Source organism: Somniosus microcephalus, chromosome 4 (genome assembly GCF_052327205.1).
Source record: "Somniosus microcephalus isolate GS21.2 chromosome 4, FLI_Smic_1.0, whole genome shotgun sequence".
Lineage (NCBI taxonomy): Eukaryota > Metazoa > Chordata > Chondrichthyes > Squaliformes > Somniosidae > Somniosus > Somniosus microcephalus.
In genome coordinates, this window is record NC_140990.1 from 307,668,731 (window position 1) to 307,691,688 (window position 22,958).

Here is a 22,958-nt window from a genome sequence, read left to right on the forward strand (position 1 = left end):
GAAGACTACTGTTTAATCACCCCCTAGTATTCATTGTTCTCTATGTAATCAGCACCTGGTACCCATTATTTTCCATATAATTACCCTCAGGTATCCATTATTCGCTATGCAATCACTGCCAGCTATCTATTATTCTCCATACAGTTGCACCAGACATCCATTATTCTGTATACTATCAGCCCCACTATTCTCCATATAGTGGATCAACCACTAACAGTACCAATTTTATTTTCAATCCTATTAAAACTGCATGGAGGAGCATTTCCTCTGTGCTTTAGGTGTAGCAAAATTATATGAAGAGTGAGTCGACAACATTGCAACACCTGGCATCGTCATTGTTTGTCCTTTGATATCGAAGAAAGCAGCTAGAATATCATCTCAATTTTTTGTAGTTCTTGGATGACGGCTGAGACCTATTTTTGCTCGGAATGAGCGTCTGTAGATTGAACAGTGGATCCTGGATTCACCAGGTTGGGAATCTTGATTTTTCAAGTGAGACTTCCTCAGCTGGCCTCTACATTCAGCATCAGAAATGTGATGGGCCTGATGGTAGGAGGTGCCTTCATGGATGGTTTTTTGCTATGCTTTCTTACCTTAAGCAAGTTGTTCCCATTTATGGGCATCCATTTTGTACTGTTTCAGAGCTGTTTTTAAGCAGTCTTTATATGGGATGAGAGGACTGTCCTATGATGAGAGATTGTGTAGAATGGGCCTATAATCTCTGGAGTTTAGAAGAATGAGAGGTGATCTAATTGAAACATATAAGATTCTGAGGGGGATTGACAGGGTAGATGCTGAGAGGTTGTTTCCCCTGGCTGGAGAGTCTAGAACTAGGGGGCATAGTCTCAGGATAAGGGGTCGGCCATTTAAGGCTGAGATGAGGAGGAATTTCTTCACTCCGAGGGTTGTGAATCTTTGGAATTCTCTGCCCCAGAGGGCTGTGGATGCTAAGTCTTTGAGTATATTCAAGGCTGAGATAGATAGATTTTTGACTCTAGGGGAATCAAGAGATGTGAGGATCGGGTGGGAAAGTGGAGTTGAGGCCGATGATCAGCCATGCGCTTATTGAATGGCGGAGTAGGCTCGAGGGGCCGTATGGCCTACTCCTGCTCTTATTTCTTATGTTCTTATGTTAATGTGGCATGAATATGTTGTCCAAGTTTCACCAGCATAAAAGCAGGGTCGTCAGAATGGCAGCCCTGTGTACTTTTAGGTTGGTCCTCAGGATGATGCCTCTCTCGTCCTAGAAGCGCTCAGTTTGCCAAAGGCTAAGCTGGTTTTGCCGATTCTGCAGGATGCTTCTTTATCAATATGGACTTCTCTACATGGCGCTGTCCATAGTTCAACAGAACAATTTCCCTCTGATTTGTAACTGGGGGCTGAGGAAACTCAACTGATTTTTTAAAAAAAATTCTCCCCAGCATAATAAATTTTTAGGGCTTTCATGTTTCCGCTGAAGAGGTCACTTGCAAGAACATCCAGTTTCTGCTTCCATCCAGAACCAAAGGTCAAAGTGTGAAGATCAACAGTAGAAGTGAGCAGGCTGTGTTTTCCTGACACTGACCTCACTTTGAAAACTTGAATAATTTCCTAATGGAAGGAGCTGCAGCTCTTACTTGTTTGTTTGAAAAAAAATTATATTGGAACAACCATGAGACACAACAGCCTAGAAATACGTCTGGGGTGGTGGAGTAAAATGGGCGGTATCAGATCGGCCGCTCGTTATCCGCAGCGCCCGATATTCAGTTCTATTGCAGTCAATGAAACTGAATATCAGGCGCTGCGTATAACGGGCGGACGATCTAATACTGCTCGCTTTGCACCACCGCCCGGGACGAATTTCTAGCCCTTTAATTCTAACCTAATTGCCGGCTATTTCATTAAGACACTGGCTAAGTAAGGATGAAGGCTCATGGTGTAGGACACCATCCAGGTTAAAAATGTGTAACACTAAACCATACAGTCCAGAAGGTCCCAGGTTCCGTCCGTGACCTGTGTTGAGATAGCTGATCTCAGCTGAGCGACAGTGGAATTCAGTAGTTGGCCTCGGGGGGGTTTCTGGGGAAAATGTTCCTGTTCATTTATCAACGAAAACTGAAACTGGATTAACCAGAAATTCAACTTTCCAGTCCAGCTGATGGCTCTAAAATATTATACCTAGAGGTAAGCTGTCAGTTAGTCATGGTTTTGATACAAGATGTTTTACTGAGAAACAAGACACTGTAGCATGGATTTTTCATTGTCAGCTATCCAGTGTAGCCACATTATTTGGAAAATGGGTGTGGTTTGTTCCACCAAAACTCCCACCATGCACCGCTGTGAAGGCTTCAAACAAGTGGGTGATTTGGTGGTGGGTACATCCTGCACACCATTTCCCAAAATTCGGGTGGGCAGAACATCAAGTGCAGAGAAATGCCCTTTTGAAATGAACATCCAGAGTTGCTGGGGATCAGTTGCGGTGGCAGCTGATTTGAGGGACATGGGTAAGTAACTGCAATCCTTCACATTTCAGGAAATTTGTAGACTGTTTCCATTACTTTATTTTTCTGCTGGAACTTAGGTTCTCATGAGCCCCTGTGCCAACTTTTCCCCCTCTCCCAGCATGATTACTGGCACCAATGTATTTCCCAATAAGGATCGTCCTATGTGTTTGGAAGAAGAAAAACCTACAGAGGGATAACAGGCTAAATGGGAGGTGCTCTGTGCCAATCCACCAGGACCTTCACACTCACATCTGCAGATAGAGGTGAGGTGGGCAGACCTCACATTGGCAGACAGGCTCGCCTTCCCAAAGAAAATTGTGACAACAGAATGGATGGCGCCACTAAGATATGTGAATGCTTGACCATCTCAAATGACAGATGTTTCCTCAGAAGCCCCTGGTCACAATATGTCATGTTTTCAGTGGTGCATGAAAGAAAGCATGGGTGGTCAACAGCTAGCATGTCCTGATTGGTTGCCCCCACCAAGATACCACCAACCATATCTGCAAGCCCTGGCACACCTACCTGGCAGTGAATGTGTGGAATTGTCTTCACATGGTCCAGATCAGCAGAGAGCCACAGAAAGAGCTGTGCCATCTGCTGCAAAGATACCTGCAGCTACTATGCGTGGTAGGCTGGCACATCCAGTGAGGTTAGGGTTAACTGTGACCTGAAACTTGTAGCATGCCTGCAAAGAGCTGCAGCCAACGCTGACTTAATGGGGATGATGCTATGGGTGGCACAGAGAGCTACCGCCCTTACACCCAACCACTCCCACTCCAGCAGCCACCAAGCGGGATAGGGTGCTCGGCTGTTCTGTCACTTGCCAACAGACTGATGCCTACATGTTTGATTTCCTTGCCCTTCATTTTTCTCTGTCAATTTTTAATGCCCCGTTCAGCCTTGGCAAAGACCGGCATTGGGCTGCAACATGTTATGAACCTTTCCAAAAGCTAGTATGATACTACCCTTCAGTTGTCACCTTCCCTTTAAACTTCACATATGCAATTTAAATGTGCTCCCTCTGCCTGACCAAATCTGTACTTGAAACTATGCAGAAGATCTACCCTTGGAAAATTGGGTGCAAACATCACACTTCCATTTGAATCTATGTAGACCTGCCACAAGCTATTTGGATCTAAATTGCACACATATCTGAAAATATAAGTTCAAATGACAAATGAGTTACGTAGGCCACTTACTTGTGCCTTGTTGCTCTGTTGTGTATCTTGTTGATCCCATGCGTTTCAATAAATAATGGAAAATGGTAAGAAAATACTGCAGTTTATGAATGAAGTTGCAACTGGAGACAATTGCAGTGCACGGTGGGATATATGGGTTGCCATGCTGGGGTGCATGCATTCATGTGAAAAGAAAAAAGAAAGATACATTTATATAGCGCCTTTCATGGCCACAGGTCATCCCAAAGCACTTTACAGCCAATGAAGTAGTTTTTGGAGTGTAATCACTATTGTAATGTAGGAAACACGGCAGCCAATTTGTGCACAGCAAGTTCCACAAACAGCATTGTGATAATGACCAGATAATCTGTTTTAGGGATGTTGATGGAGGGATAAATATTGGCCAGGACACCGGGGATAACGCCCCTGCTCCTCTTCGAAATAGTGCCATGGAATCTTTTGCGTCCACCTGAGAGAGCAGACGGGGCCTCGGTTTAATGTCCCATCCGAAAGACGGCACCTCCGATAGTGCGGCACTCCCTCAGTACTGCACTGGAGTGTCAGCCTCGATTTTTGTGCTCAAGTGTCTGGAGTGGGACTTGAACCCACAACCTTCTGACTCAGAAGCGAGTGTGCTACCCACTGAGCATGGCTGACACACAAGTGGTAGTTGCTGCTTGTGCAAGTTCTGATACTGAGCGCAGGGGATTAGTGTGGTCGGGCTGGCTGTTTACATTCTGAGAATGGGAGTCGGCAGGCTGAGACACACCAGATATTGTCTGCCCCAAATACTTTTGTGTGGAAGCTAGTGGGTTTGTGAAACTTTAGTTTTCAGAGGTTTAATTTTGGTGATTTCCAGTGATCTACATAAAAGAACTATATAATCTAAGCTGCAGCTGCACAGGTGGCTAGCTAAGAACACATCTTCAATAATGATTACTGTACATAATACCTGTTTCTTTCCCCAGTATTCAGAGCTGAATTTGGAAATCATGCACCATCTTAGATAATATACATGCACTAAGAAAAATGCGATCTCTTTTATCTAGTCTTTTTTTGTTTCCAATTTTCTATCCACTTCTGACTCGTTACAAAATAGGTTTGTATCTTTCAGATCATTTGATCTCATCCTTCCAGAATATCGCCCCTACCATCTTCACATTCCAGCTTTAATGCCTGCACGAACAGGCAGACCGGATCTTAATTTAAAATCTCGACTGAAGGGCACACCTCCAACAATGCAGCGCTCCCTCGTGTCCTGGATTTGGGCGAAAAACCAATTCCTTTTGACCCAGGCGCCAAAGTGCCAGCATTCTAGCACTCCTTATGCTTATGATACCAGAGCAACGGCACAACAACCCCCCCCAGATACCTTCTGCAAGTGTCCAAAGGATTACTGCCAGGTTATTTGACCATGGGGGTATCACAGTCTTGCCAGGTTTTTTGACCATGGGGGTATCACAGCTTTGCCAGTTCACATTTGGCACAAGAGTTTACCAGAACAGTAGTCCTGACTGCTTTTCCCCGCTTGTAACAGAACGGAAGCAATGTTCTAAAATTTAAATGGAACGGAGAAATAAGAAATTTCTGCATGTTGAGATTGGCTAACAATATAGATCAGGGATCAAACCTGGAACCTGTCCTAGTCTGTATGGCCTGGTAGCATAACAGATAATGGGCATATTTTCCCACTGAGTCATGAGGGAGCTCTGCTCAACAAATTCTCTTCAATCCAGCGTGACCCCTGAGCAAACTAATAATACATTCTCTGGAACCAGAGCGCAGTTATTGACGCCAACTATGATGAAACATAAAAATAAGAGTTTTTTTTCTGTGTGCTGCATCTGTCTTGTTGAATATTTGTACACAGTTGGCTTTGTTAAAATTCATTGTGGCTTTCTTTTGGCAAGTTCATAAGGTAGAGAGAAGCTTCAAACTGTGGTGGTGCTGTATGTGTCCGTTCCCAGCGCTGTGGAACTTGAGCTATTGACGTTGCAGGGTGGATTCCAGAGCACCAGCAGCAACACTGGAACAACTGAACCTACGCATGCGATCGCAACTTCTGTCCACAGACCTTCCCTCATGTCTGAGAGATTCTAAGATTAAAAGAAAGAAAACATGCACATACTCAGGGTCTTTCACGACTTCAGAATGTCCCAAAGTGATTTACAGCCTATGAAGTACTTTTGAAGTGCAGTCACTGTTGTAATGTAGGAAATGCGGCAGCCAATTTGCGAACAGAAAGGTCCCACAAACAGCAATTAAATATATGACCAGATCATTTTTTTAAGGTGTTGGTTGAGGAACAGATCTTGGCCAGGACACCGGGAGAACTCCCTTGCTCTTCTTCAAATAATATCATGGGAACTTTTACGCCAAGTGATACATTTTGTAGAAAGAATGAGGAGAGGAAATATAAACTAATGGGTACAATCCTAAAGGGGGTGCATGAACAGAGAGACCTAGGGGTGTATGTGCACAAATCGTTGAATTTGGCAGGACAGGTTGAGAAAGCGTTTAAAAAAAAAAAAAAGCTTATGGGATCCTGGGCTTTATAAATAGAGGGTATAGGGCTGGATTTTATCAATGGAGGCGAGTAGGAGGCAGGACCCCCACTTTTGGGGTTGTAGTCCCGCCTCCACCCACTCGATTTTCCCTTGATTGACCTTGTTGAGCCACCCGGCAACAGGTGACGTCACAGATTGACATTTCATCTGTCAAGAGCTTTTGACAGATGAAATATCAGCGTTTGACAGCTCTTTGAAGCTGTCAAACACTGCCAATCTGTACACTAAGTTAATTCCTTCCCCTCAGGCTGATTTAGAGATCTCTCCAGAACAGAAAGCAGTTGCTGCAACTTTTGACAGCTCGTGGCCATTCTGCTTTCTGTGCCGGTGAGATGAGGGACTCCCGAGACCTGAAGGAAGGAAGCCTGCATTAGTAAGTAAAGGTAAGTAAAACTTATTTAAACACTTTACACACACCAAACACACTTACCTCTGCAGTCATGCACCCATCACTCACCTGAACACCGGACATCTCGAACCCTCCAAGTCCTTCAGCCCGACGGTCCGCCTCGCTAACTTGGCGTGGTTTGGAGCCGTCGGGCAGCCCACACTTCAGGGATAAAAATAGGGATTAGGCTAAAAACTGCCTGTTAACGACTGTTAACAGGCAGTTAATTGGCACTAATCCCCTTCCTGCCTCGGGGAGGCGGCTCACAGCACAGGTCGGGTACCCGCCTCCTGGGAAATGGGCATGGAGGCGGGATGGGTTCGTGCCCCCCGATTTCGTGATTTTAACACCCCACACGCCTCCATTCCCGCCTCCATAGCCCTGGGAAATTCTAGCCTGTAGAGTACAAAAGCGTGGAAATTATGATGAACCTGTATAAAACACTGGTTCGGCCTCAACTGGAGTATTGTGTCCAGTTCTGTGCACTGAACTTTAGGAAGGATATGAAGGCCTTAGAGAGGGTGCAGAAAAGATTTACGAGAATGATTCCAGAGATGAGGGACTTCAGTTAAGTGGATGGACTGGAGAAGCTGGGGTTGTTCTCCTTGGAGCAGAGAAGAGTGAGAGGTGATTTGATAGAGGTGTTCAAAATCATGAAGGGTTTGGACAGAGTAGATAGAGAGAAACTGTTCCCATTGGCGGAAAGAACATAAGAACATAAGAAATAGGAGCAGGAATAGACCACTTGGCCCCTCGAGCCTGCTCTGCCATTCAATAAGATCATGGCTGATCTTGGGCTCAAAGCCGCTTCCCTGCCCGCTCCCCATAACCCTTCACTCCCTTATCTTGCAAAAAGCTGACTATCTCAAAGGTCGAGAACCAGAGGACACAGATTTAAGGTGATTGGTAAAAGAAACATAGGCGACATTAGAGAAACATTTTTTACACAGCGAGTGGTTAGGATCTGGAATGCACTGCCTGAAAGGGTGGTGGAGGCAGACTCAATTTTATCTTTCAAAAAGGGAGTTGGATAAGTACCTGAAGGAAAAAAATTTGCAGGGCTACGGGGAAAGTGCGGGGGAGTGGGACTAGCTGAGGTGCTCTTGGAGAGAGTTGGCACGGGCTCAATTGGCTGAATGGCCGCCTTCCGTGCTGTAACCATTGTATGATTCTGTAACTTGAGAGGGCAGACAGGGCCTCAATTTAAGGTCTCATCTGGAAAACGACCCCTCCAACAGGGTTGCACTCGCTCAGTACTGAAGTGCCAGCCTAGATTATATGCTCAGATCTCTGGAGTGAAGCTTAAACCCATGACCTTCTGATTCAGAATAACTGCTTTGCTCTCCTATACAGGCTGGTGTAAGTTCTCAGCTTGCCTCTGGCCAAAACAAATGGGCAGCGAGTTGGGGGGAAAAGCACTTCTTGGGTTGGTATTCCAGGTACAGGCGCTGTATCTGCTTTATTTGCATTGCACGGCTGCTGCTGAGGTGAGTCCGGAGGAGGGGGACGGAAGGCAATCGGGAGGGGGTTGAGTAGTGGATGGCAGCATCCCACAGTTTAAATGTGGAACCGGGTGGAGCATGCCTGCCATTATTAGCATATTCAAGGTACCTAATCACTGTTTAAGGTAGTCACAATGGATGCCTCCACAACGCCAAAAACAATAAGGTATCAGGCATGTTTCCAACGCTGTTTGGGCACGGGAGGTTAGCCCCTCAAATTGGACCTCTTTACTCCCATTTTATGCCTGGGAAATGGGCATAACGAGTTACAATTTCACCCCCGGGATGTCTGTCAGTAAGTCACTGGAGCTGTCACAAATTAATACTGAAATTGTGTGTTGTAACACACCAATTGTGGGAAAGTGTAAAAGCCAATAAGAAGTACTTGGACTCAGTTGGAAGTACTCTTGCCTATGGGTCAGGAGGTTAGGCGTTCAGGTCCCACACTAGAACCTTAAGCGCATAATCTAGACTGACACTCCAGTGCTGTACTGAGGGAGTTCCTCTCTTTCGGAGATGCTATCTTTCAAGTGAGATGTTAAACCCAGGCCCCATCTGCCTTTCATGTGAATGATAAAGATCCCACGGCGCTATTCAAAGGAAAGCAGGGAGTTTGCCCAGTGGCCTAGTCAATATTCCTCACTTGACTAATACCATAATTTATTTAATTGCTGCTCGTGAGATGTTGCTGCTGCATCAACAGTCGCAGCTCTCCAAATATAATTCATTGCGCGAGATGATTTGATGCTATGATAAAGTGCTATATAAATACAGGTATTTCATTTTGCTTACTTTTAATTGATTACCATAAATCTAAGTAGCATCTTGGTTGTATGACTGCCAAGTAATTATATGCTGCCATTTCATTATCCTTGAAGGTGTGAGAATAATTATAGACAGGTGTAGTTCATTTTCTGTAACATTTTGATTTGATAAAGCTGAGCAGCTTGATTTTTTGGGTTCTCAGGCCTGTTACATTATATGAAGATATTGGCAACTCTTAGAAAGTTTTTTTGAAGAAAGTTATAATTCATCTTATCATCCGAATAATTAAATATTCATATCCGCCACTTATCAAATGTGGACAGTACTGGGTAGGCTGGACAGATGGAAGCATGGGATCAGTGGATCTCCGCCACACAAGGCGCATTTTGTTTGAATAATAAATATTGACTTGTGAAACACTTAGGTTGTTTTAAAGCAGGGCATTGTTCCTTCCTGATACGTGCTAGAGTGCTTTCTTCTATCCCTTTTAGTAAGTGGTTGACAGAACTTAAAGCACCAAAGCAAAGCACACAGCCTAAGTTTTCCCTCTGACCTGTCGGTAATGTAATCTAACTGCAGACAGGAATGGAACGAATTATAGGGGTCAGTGCTGTGCCTGCATTAAGCCCTGCCCTGCTCACAAAGGGGTTTATAATTTGGGAGAATCGAGCTTTTATTAGGTGCACTGAGCTGGAAGGGAAAATATTTATAATAACGTTCTCCCCCACCAGGAAGCCGAAATCTTTTGTGTCCTCATCTGGTGATGGTAAAGAAAACATGTCCCCACGTTAATCATCTCAGACAAATGAGCAATTGTATCCTTTGCTTCATGAATTTGTCAGTTAATTTTATGGGCATGGCGGCAAAGCAAAGGCCACAGTGTTATAATGGTGTCAGCCTGAAGCAGCGGTGGATGAGTAACTGGGGAAAAACAGGCTGCGGGAGCCCACTGAGGCAACGGTTCTGCTCATAAAAGTGAAGCAGATTTGACATTTTCGTACCTCGACCCAAGAAAAATGTAACGAATCGAATTTTTCGAAACCGTACCCTGAGGAAAGTCAGGAAGAAACTGAGCTTTAGAGTTGACTAACATTTCTCTACAAACTTTCCTTGTTGTTTAGCTGTCTGAATCATGTAACTGTTTTAGACTTGTTCTCTTCCCCTCCCCTCCCCCCTCCCCCCAGTCGTCATCTGCCCAAGACCCCATCTGCCTTACTTGACATGCTGCCAACGAAGGAGAAGTCACCGGCAGAGTTGTCAGTCAATTGCCAAAGAGAATCGGCTCGGCTGGTTTGATGTGCAGTTGAATGAAATCGAATCCTTTGTCCTGTGGCTAATGCAGGGAATCCTCGACTGCTGTAAGATAAACGTCTCAAATATGAATTTTAAAAGCTGAGTTGGAGTTGGGGTGGGGGGTGGGGGGGTTTGGGGAACAGACTATGAAACTGTAAGCTTGTCCTAATACATCTCTACTGGTGAACAATTCTTAACTAGCTGTAGCTGCCATCCTGCTATTTGGAGTCGCTCTAAGAAAACTTGCTGCTTTGTTTTTTAGGTACTTTCTACCAACGAAGAAGGCATCTCATTGGATATCTGTATGCTCAAGCCCAAGACCAGCAATGGAAGCCCGGCCTGCTTCGGCCTGGGTCCTGCTGCTGAGCCTGATTGCTGACTGTCTAAAGCTGGTCCAGCCTCGGGAGTTCACAGTGAAAGATATCATCTACCTCCACCCTTCAAGTAAGAAATGATAAGCGGGATTACATTTGCTTTTATCTTGTAGCTAATCCTGTTTGGTGAATAACACAGTGACATTTTAATTTTGAAGAAGAGATTTGTCCATAATTTATTTCATCAAATAATTGGTATTTTCAGTGTTGTGTACTGACATCTGGAATTTTGATGACTAGATACACCCGCACATGGTATGGCAAATACCCTTACTGAGGTATAATCTTGAGCATGCAATGACAAGCTTAGAAGAGTATTAACCTTGGTTTATTGTTTGCAGGCAGCAAGGTATTCTTGATTACATTTGAATTTGCTCACAAGTTTTTGATAATTTCCATGTTGTTTGGGCAGGCCAAAGCGATGGCAAATGGTTAAAACTTTAACAGAGTGACATGAGCTTTGCTACGTTTGAATTATTCTTTCGGAGGATACAGCTGACCATTTCTGTTCAGCAACCCTTGAGCTTCCATGTAGAACTAAAAGAAAAGAGAGACTTGCATTTGTAGAGCGCTTTTCACGATCACCGGATGTCCCAATGTGCTTTACAGCCACTGAAGTACTTTTGAAGTGGAGTCACTGTTGGAGTGCAGGAAACACAGCAGCCAATTTGCACACAGCAAGCTCCCACAAACAGCAATGTGATAATGACCAGATAATCTGTTCTTGTTATGTTGGTTGAGGGAGAAATATCGGCCAAGACACTGGGGATAACTCCCCTGCTCTTCTTCAAAATAGTGCCGTGGGATCTTTTACGTCCACCTGAGAGCGCAGACGGTGCGTCGGTTTAACATCTCATCCGAAAGACGGCACCTCTGACAGTGCAGCACTCCAGTGCCAGCCTAGATTTTGTGCTCAAGTCTTCGGAGTGGGACTTGAACCCGCAACCTTCTGACTCAGAGGCGGAGCTGTCACCGATTATATTCCTGTGTAAAGTAGTCTAGGGTCCTGAATTATGAGGTGAGAATAGTACTGCAAGTTCCGTTTTAGGGAATTACAAGGGATAAGCAACTGTTTGAAGTCTCCACTGACCTCTGCATTTTGGAAATGGTGCTCTTTTTGCACAACATTAGCACTCCAGAAATCACTGCACTTCCCCGCCTATATTCCCCAATTATAAGCCAGCTATTATTACCTGCTGCCACACTTGTCTCCATCAGTTGGCCAGCCAATTCATCGATGGCCGTGCCTTCTGTTGCCTAGGCCCTAAGCTCTGGAATTCCCTTCCTAAACCTCTCCACCTCTCTGCCTCTCTTTCCTCCTTTAAGACGCTCCTTAAAACCTACCTCTTTTGATCAAGCTTTTGGTCACCTGCCCAAATTTTTTGTCTTGTAATACTCCTGTGAAGCACCTTGGGACGTTTTACTACGTTAAAGGTGCTATACAAATACACATTGTTGTTATTGTTGTCATTCCCCATTTGCCACCGGCAGTACTGCTCTCATTCTGACCAATAGGAGATGTACTTCTTTCTGGTGTGACCAATCCTGCCAGCTGTTCACCTGACCCAATCACCCGGCTAGCAGCCCAGACACCCTTTGAGTTTAAAGAAGCACTTAACATTGGGGTTCAGTCTTGGTCTTGAATTCTGAATGGGAGTTCACTAACATCCTACTAGAACCATTGAGTCATCCCACTCATTAAACTTATTTGAAAACAAAAGTATTAATTCTTCACTTCAATTGATGGGAGTGGGCCTTTGGCGTAGCGTTAGCATCCCCGCCGCTGGGCCAGAAGGCGTAGGGTTTCGAACCCCTCTCCAGACAGTCCCGGCAAGTGGAGTCGGAGTTCCGGCTCTAAATTCTGGGTTGACATCCAGCGGGATACTTGCATCCATGGGTGTGGGAGGCCCCCCCCCTCGTATGGGTTGTGGGAGCCCATAAAACCCTCCCGCCATAGGACTAACCACCCTAATGGCTGGTACGAAGATGGTCACGGTCACGGAAGGAGCGTTAATCGCAGCCAGAAATCCTTCCACCACTTCATACAGTTCCCCAAAGGGAACAGTGTGAAGACACGTACGACGACGACTTCAATTGATTTGCTCCCCATGAAATATTCATTTAAAGTGCCTTATTTCATCTTAAATGTTAATGAAGAGAGAATTATTTTTAAGAATCTTGTAAGTTTTTCCTTTTATGCTTTACAAATGTTGTTCAGGGACTGCTGGGGAACAGTTATGGAATCGTAGAATCATGCAGCACAGAAGGAGGCCATTCGGCCCATCGTGCCTGTGCCAGTTCTTTGAAAGAGCTGTCCAATCAGTCTCACTCTACTGCCCTTTCTGCACAGCTCAGCAAGTTTTTCCTTTTCAAGTATTTCTCCAATTCCCTTTTTGAACGTTACAATTGAATCTGTTTCCACCGCCCTTTCAGGCAGTGCACACCAGACCATAACAACTTGCTGTGTTAAAAAAAATTCTCATCTCCCTTCCCCTGCCCCCCTGCCCCCCCCACCCCGGTTCTTTTTGCCAATTAGCTTAAATCTGTGTCCTCTGGTTACCGACCCTCCTGCCAGTGGAAGCAGTTTGTCCCTATCTACTCTAGCAAAACCCCTCATCATTTTGAACACAAACATTATTTTGTTTCAAATTTTCATGCAGTGATATTGCAGAGCTGCGCTCCAGTGGTGAGTTTGGAGAGAACTTTCCTCCACATTTGGCGCAGGAGGTGGAACTGTGGTGAAATTCCAGGAGAAGGGACTGTATTTTGGCATGGTGCCCGATCTGCCACATTTCCCCCCCCCCCCCCCCCCCCCCGCACCACCACACAACTTCCCTGAAAAATTCCCTTCTGGCCGTAAATTATATCGCAGACTGACTTTAGGGGGTGTGTCTGGAGATGTTCCTCGGCTACCCGAGAATTCTGCTCATTTCATTCCTGATAGACCAAGGAGAAACTGCCCCTGCTCTTGGCAAAAGGTGGTACCGTTGTGGGCCTTAAGAAGACCCCACAAATGAACAACACGAAGGGATTAACTACATTTACATTGTTGCCCCTTCATTCCCTGAGGGAAATGTTTTTTAATCACTTAGCTACAGTCTGATTTGCGCCTCTGGTATCCCTTACTCAGTCGGGTATGTGCCTTTGTTGCATCACTACAGATGCCTGCCTCGCTGGGATCTGGGACATAGGTCATCAGCATAGCAAAGCGGTGGATGGAAGTCCTGGCCCCTTCTGCCCCATCTCACTTCCATCCCCTCAAAAGGGTCAGTGGAATTTGTAGCCTATTAGACTTGATATATGCCCATTCCTGGGAGTGCTTCCCTGTGGTGTAACTTGCTCTCCTTTGAAGGTTTCCTATACTTTACTAATTGTAATTGCGAGAATAAATGATGGTCAAGTTCAGCATCATTGCCTTCTAATTCTACTGTTCTTAGGCATTAAATCTATAGCATTAAATCTATAGTGACTGCTTTTGGAAAAAGGGTAGGAGCATTATTAAGGTGTATTCTGCCCTGAAAGAATAGTGCTAATTTGATGAGTTGTGAGGTATTGTTGGAAAGGCTCACTGTAACGTTTCTTATTTTTCATGTGTGTCATTTACTCTTGAGGGACTATATATGCCCGTCTGTCTCTGAAAACGTAATCCAGGGATCTCATTAATCTCTGTGAATAAGAGCCAGAAGAGCCTTTCACGCAGCTGCACCAACAACTGTGTGAAGTGCTACAGTATCGCCGTGTGCTTTGAAGTCCTGATGAAGAAAATTCCATACCATCTCCGAGGAGCCCCAGCATTCCCTTATGACATATCAGGCATGGGATCAGTTAACATAATCAAACAGACTGCATTCAAACAGACTGCTCAAGGCTTCTTTTTACTGAATATTTCCTTTTTGTCCATACTTCCATCTTGATGATTACTTCCTGTATGGAGGTGTAATTGTCCTTCAGTTTTTTTGCAATGGGCCATGGGACAAAGGCTCAATTAAGGCTATGGAATAGTCAAAGGTCTATAAAACTATTGTATTACCTACTTAATTACTGTTGGATGGATGATTCTATCTAAAGTCTGCATAATTGCTAGAGCCAGTATCAGATTGGTGAGCAAAGACTCAAAGCTAATATTGTAATGATTTTGAGTGTTGATGTTTGCTTTCAACAAAGCTGAAATAATGATGATTCTTGCCAAACTAGGGAGGCTGGTGAGGTGGTGTCACTTTAGAATAGGCTAACCTTGGACTCCCTTTTTAAATGATGTCTTAATATCCGGGAAGTGATAACTGAGAGAAATGGAACAATCCAATATGGCAGTGGACTATGATCCATCAAGTCTATACCTGGCATTATTGAAAGGGTTACTGAAGACTTTCACCACATGGGGGATGGGCAAAGGCAAGACTGGCCTTTGCTGCGCTATCTGCCAATATCAAATATTCACTGTGTAGGCTCACACATCAAGGATGGCCACTAGGCAAGGTGATATTGGCAACCATGGAACTGTACCCAGCTGAAGTCATTGCCTTCAAGACAGGATGGCAGAAAACCAGAAAAACTGGTATTGCATGCAGCAGAAACATTTATAACAAAATTCAATAATCCTGTTGATTCTCAAAAATATTGCTTTTGTTTCCAATTGGCGGAAACTTTACCCTATTATGCCATGCTTTGAATTAAATAGCAATGGAAAAGGAAATAACCCTACTGGGATTAAAAAAACATAGAAACATAGAAGATAGGAGCAGGAGTAGGCCATTCGGCCCTTCGAGCCTGCTTCGCCATTCAATGTGATCATGGCTGATCATCCAAACTCAGTACCCTGTCCCCCGCCTTTTCCCCATATCCCTTGATCCCTTCCGCCTCAAGAAACATATCCAACTCTTTCTTGAATATATTTAATGAACTGGCCTCCACCGCCCTCTGTGGCAGAGAATTCCACAGGTTCACCACTCTCTGGGTGAAGAAATTCCTCCTCATTTCAGTCCTAAATGGCTTACCCCTTATCCTTAGACTATGACCCCTGGTTCTGGACTCCCCGGCCATCAGAAACATCCTTCCTGCATCTAGTCTGTCCAGACCTGACAGAATTTTATAGGTCTCGATGAAATCCCCTCTCAATCTTCTAAACTCCAGTGAGTATAAGCCCAATCGACACAATCTCTCCTCATACGTCATTCCTGCCATCCCAGGTATCAGCCTGGTGAATCTTCGCTGCACTCCCTCCATTGCAAGAACGTCCTTCCTCAGGTATGGTGACCAAAACTGCACACAATACTCAAGGTGCGGTCTCACCAAGGCCCTGTACAACTGTAGCAAGACATCCTTGTTCCTGTACTCGAACCCTCTTGCTACAAAGGCCAACATACCATTTGCCGCCTTAACCGCCTGCTGCACCTGCATGCTTACCTTCAGCGACTGGTGCACAAGGACACCCAGGTCTCTTTGCACTTCCCCTTCTCCCAATCTATTGCCATTCAAATAATAATCTGCCTTCCTGTTTTTGCCACCAAAGTGGATAACCTCACATTTATCCACATTATAGTGCATTTGCCATGTTTCTGCCCAATCACCCAACCTGTCCAAATCGTACTGGATTTTCCCGACATCCTCCTCGCAGCTTACCCTCCTGCCCAGCTTTGTGTCGTCTGCAAATTTGGAGATATTACATCCAATTCCCTCGTCCAGATCATTAATATATATTGTGAACAGCTGGGGTCCTAGGACCGATCCTTGCGGTAACCTACTAGTCACTGCCTGCCACTCGGAAAACGACCCATTTATTCCAACTCTTTGCTTTCAGTCCGCCAACCAGTTCTCTATCCAAGTCAATACCTTGCCCCCAATCCCATGTGCCTTAATTTTGCACGCTAATCTCTTGTGTGGGACCTTATCGAAAGCCTTCTGAAAGTCCAAATACACCACATCCACTGGTTCTCCCTTATCTATTTTACCAGTTACATCCTCAAAAAATTCCAGTAGATTAGTCAAGCATGTAAATCTTTTGTAAATCCATGTTGACTTTGTCCGATCCAGTCACTGCTTTCCAAGTGCTCTGCTATTACATCTTTTATAATAGACTCTAGCATTTTCCCCACTACCGATGTCAGGCTTACCGGTCTATAATTCCTCGCTATTTCTCTACCAACTTTTTTGAATAGTGGGGTAACATTAGCTACCCTCCAATCCATGGGTACCGTTCCAGAGTCTATCGAGTTCTGGAAGATGGATCAGTAGTGCATCTACAATCTCTAGGGCCACTTCCTTAAGTAACCTGGGATGTAGACCATCAGGCCCTGGGGATTTATCGGCCTTCAGTCCCATCAATTTTCCTAACACCATTTTCCTACAAATACTGATTTCTTTCAGTTCCTCGCTTTCATCAGACCCTATGTTCCCCAGCATCTCTGGGAGGTTATTTGTGTCCTCCTTTGTGAAGACAGAACCAAAGTATGCATTTAGTTGGTCTGCCATTTCCTTGTTTCCCATTATAAATTCCCCCGATTCTGAATGCAAGGGACCTACGCTTGACTTCACTAATCTTTTTCTCTTCGCATATCTATAAAAGCTTTTACAGTCAGTTTTTATGTTCCCTGCAAGCTTACTCTCATATTCTATTTTCCCTTTCTTAATTAATCCCTTTGTCCTCCTTTGTTGACTCCTAAACTGCTCCCAATCCTCCGGATTATTGCTTTTTCTAGCCAATTTATATGTCCTCTCCTTGGATCTTATGCTATCCCTAATTTCCCTTGTTAGCCACGGTTGAGTCACCTTTTTTGTTTTATTTTTGCGTCAAACTGGGATGAACAAATTCTGTAGCTCATCCATTCGGTCTTTGAATGTTCACCATTGCCTATCCACCGTCAACCCTTTGAGCGCCATTCCCCACTCAATCCTGCCCAACTCGCTCCTCAGACCATCGTAGTTTCCTTTATTTAAATTGAGGACCCTTGTCTCTGAGTCAACTACTTCATTCTCCATCTTAATGAAGAATTCGATCATATTATGATCGCTCTGACCCAAGGGGCCTCGTACAACAAGATTGCTAATTAATCCTTTCTCGTTGCATAATACCAAGTCTAAGATGGCCTGATCTCTGGTTGGTTCCTCGACATATTGGTCCAGGAAACCATCCTGTAAACACTCCAGGAATTCCTCCTCCACAGTATTGTTACTAATTTGGTTGGCCCAATCTATATGTAGGTTAAAGTCACCCATGATGACTGCTGTGCCCTTATTGCACGCTTCTTTAATTTCCCTTTTAATGCCATCCCCAACCTCCACCTTACTGTTTGGAGGTCTATATACCACTCCCACTAATGTTTTTTTCCCCTTAGTATTTCTCAATTCTACCCATACAGATTCCACATCATCAGAGCTAATATCCTTCATTACAATTGTATTAATCCCTTCTTTAACCAGTAATGCTACCACACCTCCCTTTCCTTTTTGCCTATCTTTCCTGAATATCGAATACCCCTGGATGTTGAGTTCCCAGTCCTGGCCATCCTTGAGCCACGTTTCTGTAATCCCAACCAAATCGTATTTGTTTACTTCTATTTGCGCAGCCAATTCATCCACCTTATTACAAATGCTCCTCGCATTAAGACACAAAGCCTTCAGGCTTGTTTTTTTAACGCTCTTAGACCTATTAGAATTATTATTTACTGTGGCCACGTTTGATTTAAACCGTTGATTTCTCTGACTGCCACTTTTGTTTTTCTCCTTCCTATCTTTTGCTTTTATCCCTGTTTTCCTTTCTTGTGTCTCCCTGTTCAGGTTCCCAACCCCCTGCCATTTTAGTTTAAACCCCCCCGAACAGTGCTAGCAAACCTCCCCGCAAGGATATTTATCCCGCTCTGGTTCAGGTGCAACCCGTCCGACTTGTACAAGTCCCACCTTTCCCAGAAGCAGGCCCAGTGATCCAGGAAACTAAGGCCCTCCTTCCTGCACCAACTCTTTAGCCACGCATTCATCTGCTCTATCCTCCTATTCCTATACTCACCAGCATGTGGCACCGGGAGTAATCCAGAGATTACTACCTTTGAGGTCCTGCTCTTTAATCTGCTACCTAGCTCCCTAAATTCTTGTTGCAGGACCTTATCCGTCTTCCTACCTATGTCATTGGTCCCAATGTGAACCACGACCTCTGCCTGTTCCCCCTCCCCCTTCAGAATGCCCTGCAGCCGTTCAGTGACATCCTTGACCCTGGCACCAGGGAGGCAACAAACCATCCTGGAGTCACGTCTACAGCCACAGAACCGTCTATCTGTTCCCCTTACGATAGAATCCCCTACCACTATTGCTCTCCCACTCTTTTTCCTCCCTTCCTGAGCAGCAGCAACACCCCCGGCGCCAGGAAGTTGGCTGCTGCTGCCTTCCTCTGGTGAGTCATCCCCCTCAACAGTATCCAAATTGGTATACCTGTTTAAAAGGGGGATGGCCACAGGGGTCTCCTGCACTACCTGCCTGCTTCTACTGCTCCACCTGGTGGTCACCCATTTCCCTCCTGCCTGTGCAGCCCTACCCTGCGGCGTGACCAACTCATCAAACGTGTAATCCGAGGTGAGGCCCGATCAGAGCATCGGACCTGTGAGGGGGCAGTGACCGGCAGAGCTTAAAAGCGGCGGCAGTTTCAAACCGGCGGCAGCTGCGAGGTGAGGCCCGATCAGAGCATCGGACCTGTGAGGGGGCAGTGACTGGCAGAGCTTAAAAGTGGCGGCAGTTTCAAACCGGCGGCAGCTGCGAGGTGAGGCGAGACCAATTCAACAGCAGAGGAGAGAGGTAAAAAGTAATCCAAGTGTGACGTCACCAGGAAGCAGGTAAGTGATTGGTTGGTGAGTATCTCTTTTATTACAAGCTTAAATTCTGCGGTTTATATTTTCTTAGGTCTCTGTGGTGCAGTGGGGACAGTTGGTAAATAAGCGCCCTAGAGTATATCTTTAACTGGTGGTATTGAATTAATTTAAATGAATTAAAGGGGTAAGTCATGCCAGGAGAGCCCAGCCTCGTGTTATGCTCCTCTTGCTCTATGTGGGAATTCAGGGACGCTGCCAGTGTCCCTGATGACCACGTGTGCCGGAAATGCATCCAGCTGCAGCTACTAACGGGCCGTATTGAGGCGCTGGAGCTGCGGATGGATGGGTTGTGGAGCATTCACGATGCTGAGAGGACTTGCATTTGCGATGAAGAAAGACTTGCATTTATATAGCGCCACCGGACGTCCCAAAGCGATTTACAGCCAATGAAGTATGTTTTGGAGTGGAGTCTCTGCTGTACTGCAGGAATCGCAGCAGCCAATTTGCGCACAGCAAGCTCCCACAAACAGCAATGTGTTAATGATTAGATAATCTGTTTTAGTGATGTTGATTGAGGCCAGGACACCGGGGATAACTCCCCAGCTCGCCTTCGAAATAACGCCACGGGATCTTCTACGTCCACCTGAGAGTGCAGACGGGGCCTCGGTTTAATGTCTCATCTGAAAGACGGCACCTCTGACAGTGCAGCACTCCCTCAGCACTGCACTGGAGTGTCGGTCTAGATTTTTGTACTCAAGTCTCTGGAGTGGGACTTGAACCCACAACCTTTGTGACTCAGAGGCAAGGGTGCTACCCACTGAGCCATAGCTGCCACTAAAATGCAATGTCTCTTTAGATTTCATGGGCAGGTGTTCATTGCTCCAAAGTGAAATCCATTTAGTATCTTTGTTTAATACTGCATTAAATAAACCAATGCAAAATGCCTTTTAAAGGGGTGCTGTCTGAATGAAAAAAACATTTGGCGAACATTTTTATCTCTGAGAAGAAGAACCACGCATCATCATTGTCAAAATGAGATCACATGCAAGTGACACCATGATCTGTTCCAACACCATCTATTTTATAGTGTCATGTTGGCAAACAAATGAAAAAGCTTGCCAAACAATTAATCAGAACACAATTTTCCTTTAAGAAAAATGTGATTGGAACTTGTCTCGAGATACTGAAACACCATTCAACAGAATACAATGGATGTAGCTTCTTCATACCTTCCAGCATTATGAATAACATAATGCCTTGGATAATAAGTCTCCTGCAGTGGCTGTGTTTAGGAGCTGAATTACTTACATTTAAATTGCCATGGGGAAATCAGTTCATATCACTCTATTTGTTAATCCTTTCTTTGGTCATTTGGAACACCTTACTGCAGTAATACATTCTACAAAGACATTCAAGGACATTTTGGGGACTGGTCAGATAGACTGCAGTCCTGCATTGTATTGAGGTACTTATGACAGGACACCCTTGTATACAATGGCATAGCGTACTCTCTATATTAACAGCCACAAACTCTGTTTTAGTTCCCCCTAGTAAAATCCTGGTTCTTATAAGATTCACTGGTATAAACCAGATATCGTGGCCTGGAAAATGGCCCGTTTCTGAGACACAAAAATGAGTACAATCTGGTGGTGTGGTTTACCGCTGCAATCCCGCCCCTCAAAATGGCCACCAAAATTCTCGCTGCCTCTGTCACCTCCCTCTCTAATGTTGGCAGCACAATCGAATGGGGCTTCCTTGTTCTCAGTCACCAGGAGTCCCTCCCTCACTTCAAAGACAGGAACATCTGCAGATGCAATAGAAGACATAGTGAGATTAATTTTGACTTTGTGCAATAGTGTAAAACGGACAGTATCGAATCAGTCAGTCGCCCGTTATACCTCTCTTCCAATTTTCATTTCTATTGACTTCAAGTTGCCACTTAAATGAAATTCTGATGAACATGAAATATAATATTGATTGTTGACCCTATTTCTCTTACACTTTAGGTCGGCTGCACTCATTCTGAATTCATAAGATTGTGTGTGTGTGTGTGATACAGGAACTTGCTACTATAATGAGTGTCTGTACAACACCATCTCAGAATTGTCTGTTCTTGTGCTTTGAGTAACATACCGAGAAACGTCATGGAGAACAACAGCTGCCCTTAGATGTTTAATCAACTTTGGCTGGATCATTCTCCATTTAATTTAGCCTGCTTTGTGCCAACACCGTGACATGCTTTCCCAGCATTTTTCAGCGAGGGCAAATCCCAGTTTCATGGTTATATAGACTTTATAGCCCACTAAAAGAGAGCAGAGATAAGGAGCCACTCTCCAAATTATCCTGACCTCTAACCCCCTGATAAGCACTTAGCTCCTGGGCTAGCAGAAGCACGATGGAACAGGCAGTAAGTCCGCCCAAGTGAAAAGGCCCAGATCTCTTGGGGTGGGCGCATTGCCTTAGTAAGCGGGCATCAGCGGTGCTGTCCAATCATCCAGCAACAAAAAGGTACATTTTAAAAATCTCCTGATGCCAATGGAGCCAGCAGGGCATTTTTTTGAAGGTAATCGATCCCCTTTAGGTTATCAAGCCTCATTTCAAAGGGAGGTGGTGGGGGAATAAGCCTACTCTGGTCTGGTCTTTGCCCAGTGTCCATACATGTGCAGATTCCAACAGGGTCTAACGGTTAGAATCGGGAACACTGGTCTATATCTCCCCTCACTCTTCCCCTCACTGTCAGATTGGCAAGGTAAGTCAAAACAGACCAGGGATCAAACTGGGGACCTTTCTGCTCCGTTTGGCTCAGTAGAACACCATGCAGGGAAACTCACACAAGTTTCTTTTAAATTGTATTCCTAGAATACTGGGAACACAGAAATACTCCTTGGGTCCAATAATCCGATGGCAGGTGCAACGTGCCTCAAACACCAGAAACATACTGTCTTCAAATGAGCTGACCTTGCATTATCGGGTGAGATCAGCTCATTGTAGCACTGGCGTACGAGGCACCTGAATAATGTCAGTACCGGTGGTACTGCAAGGGGGAGGGGGGTCACATTATTCCCCCACCACCTTCCATGTGTTCATATATTAGCTTAAGTGGTTCACAGTCTTCAACATTCATAGATCTTGGAGCGTCAACCTTGTAAATTTTATTTGGTAATATAATTTACCAAAGACATTAGGCTAGAAATTCATTGACGCCACTTTTGGGGCGCTAAAGTGGGGTGTCCGCTAAAGTTTGCGGCCACCGCCAAATCTAGGCCACTTCTCCGATATTCATTAGCTTCGCCCTACTAGTTCGGGCGAGCGCTAAAACTGCTGTTGGACGCCTCTCTTTGGGCGCTAAGCCGGAGGTGGTGATCGATAGCGCCGAGGCCGGGCACAGCGCAGGTGCGGCCATCTCGTGACTGACAGCAGACACCCTGGCGCCGGCCAGCTCTTAAGGGGGAAGGGTCGACTGTGTCTGCTGCCACGCCCTGGATAGTGGAGCCCTCCAGCTAGGCCTGAACACTGCTGCTGGACCCAAATAGCGCCTGAAGACATGGAGAAGGCCCGTGAACGTGCGCAGCGCTTCTCAGAGCGTGATCTGAGTGTGCTGCTTGCTGCTGTG

At 45.2% G+C, this 22,958-nt stretch overlaps 1 protein-coding gene across 5 annotated transcripts in view; it reads left to right on the forward strand.

The window, feature by feature from the left end:
- The window catches only part of lypd6 (LY6/PLAUR domain containing 6), a 340,290-nt gene that overhangs the window by 287,903 nt on the left and 29,429 nt on the right, over positions 1 to 22,958 (forward strand). For 4 of the 5 annotated variants that reach the window (XM_085986694.1, XM_085986699.1, XM_085986696.1 and 1 more), the window contains exon 3: positions 10,442 to 10,623. In XM_085986694.1, coding sequence (XP_085842820.1) covers positions 10,506 to 10,623 — 118 coding nt within the window. In that variant the 5' untranslated portion in view covers positions 10,442 to 10,505. Of the gene's footprint in view, positions 1 to 5,488; positions 10,245 to 10,441; positions 10,624 to 22,958 lie in introns of those variants that run through there. The other variant, XM_085986698.1, reaches the window with a different exon arrangement.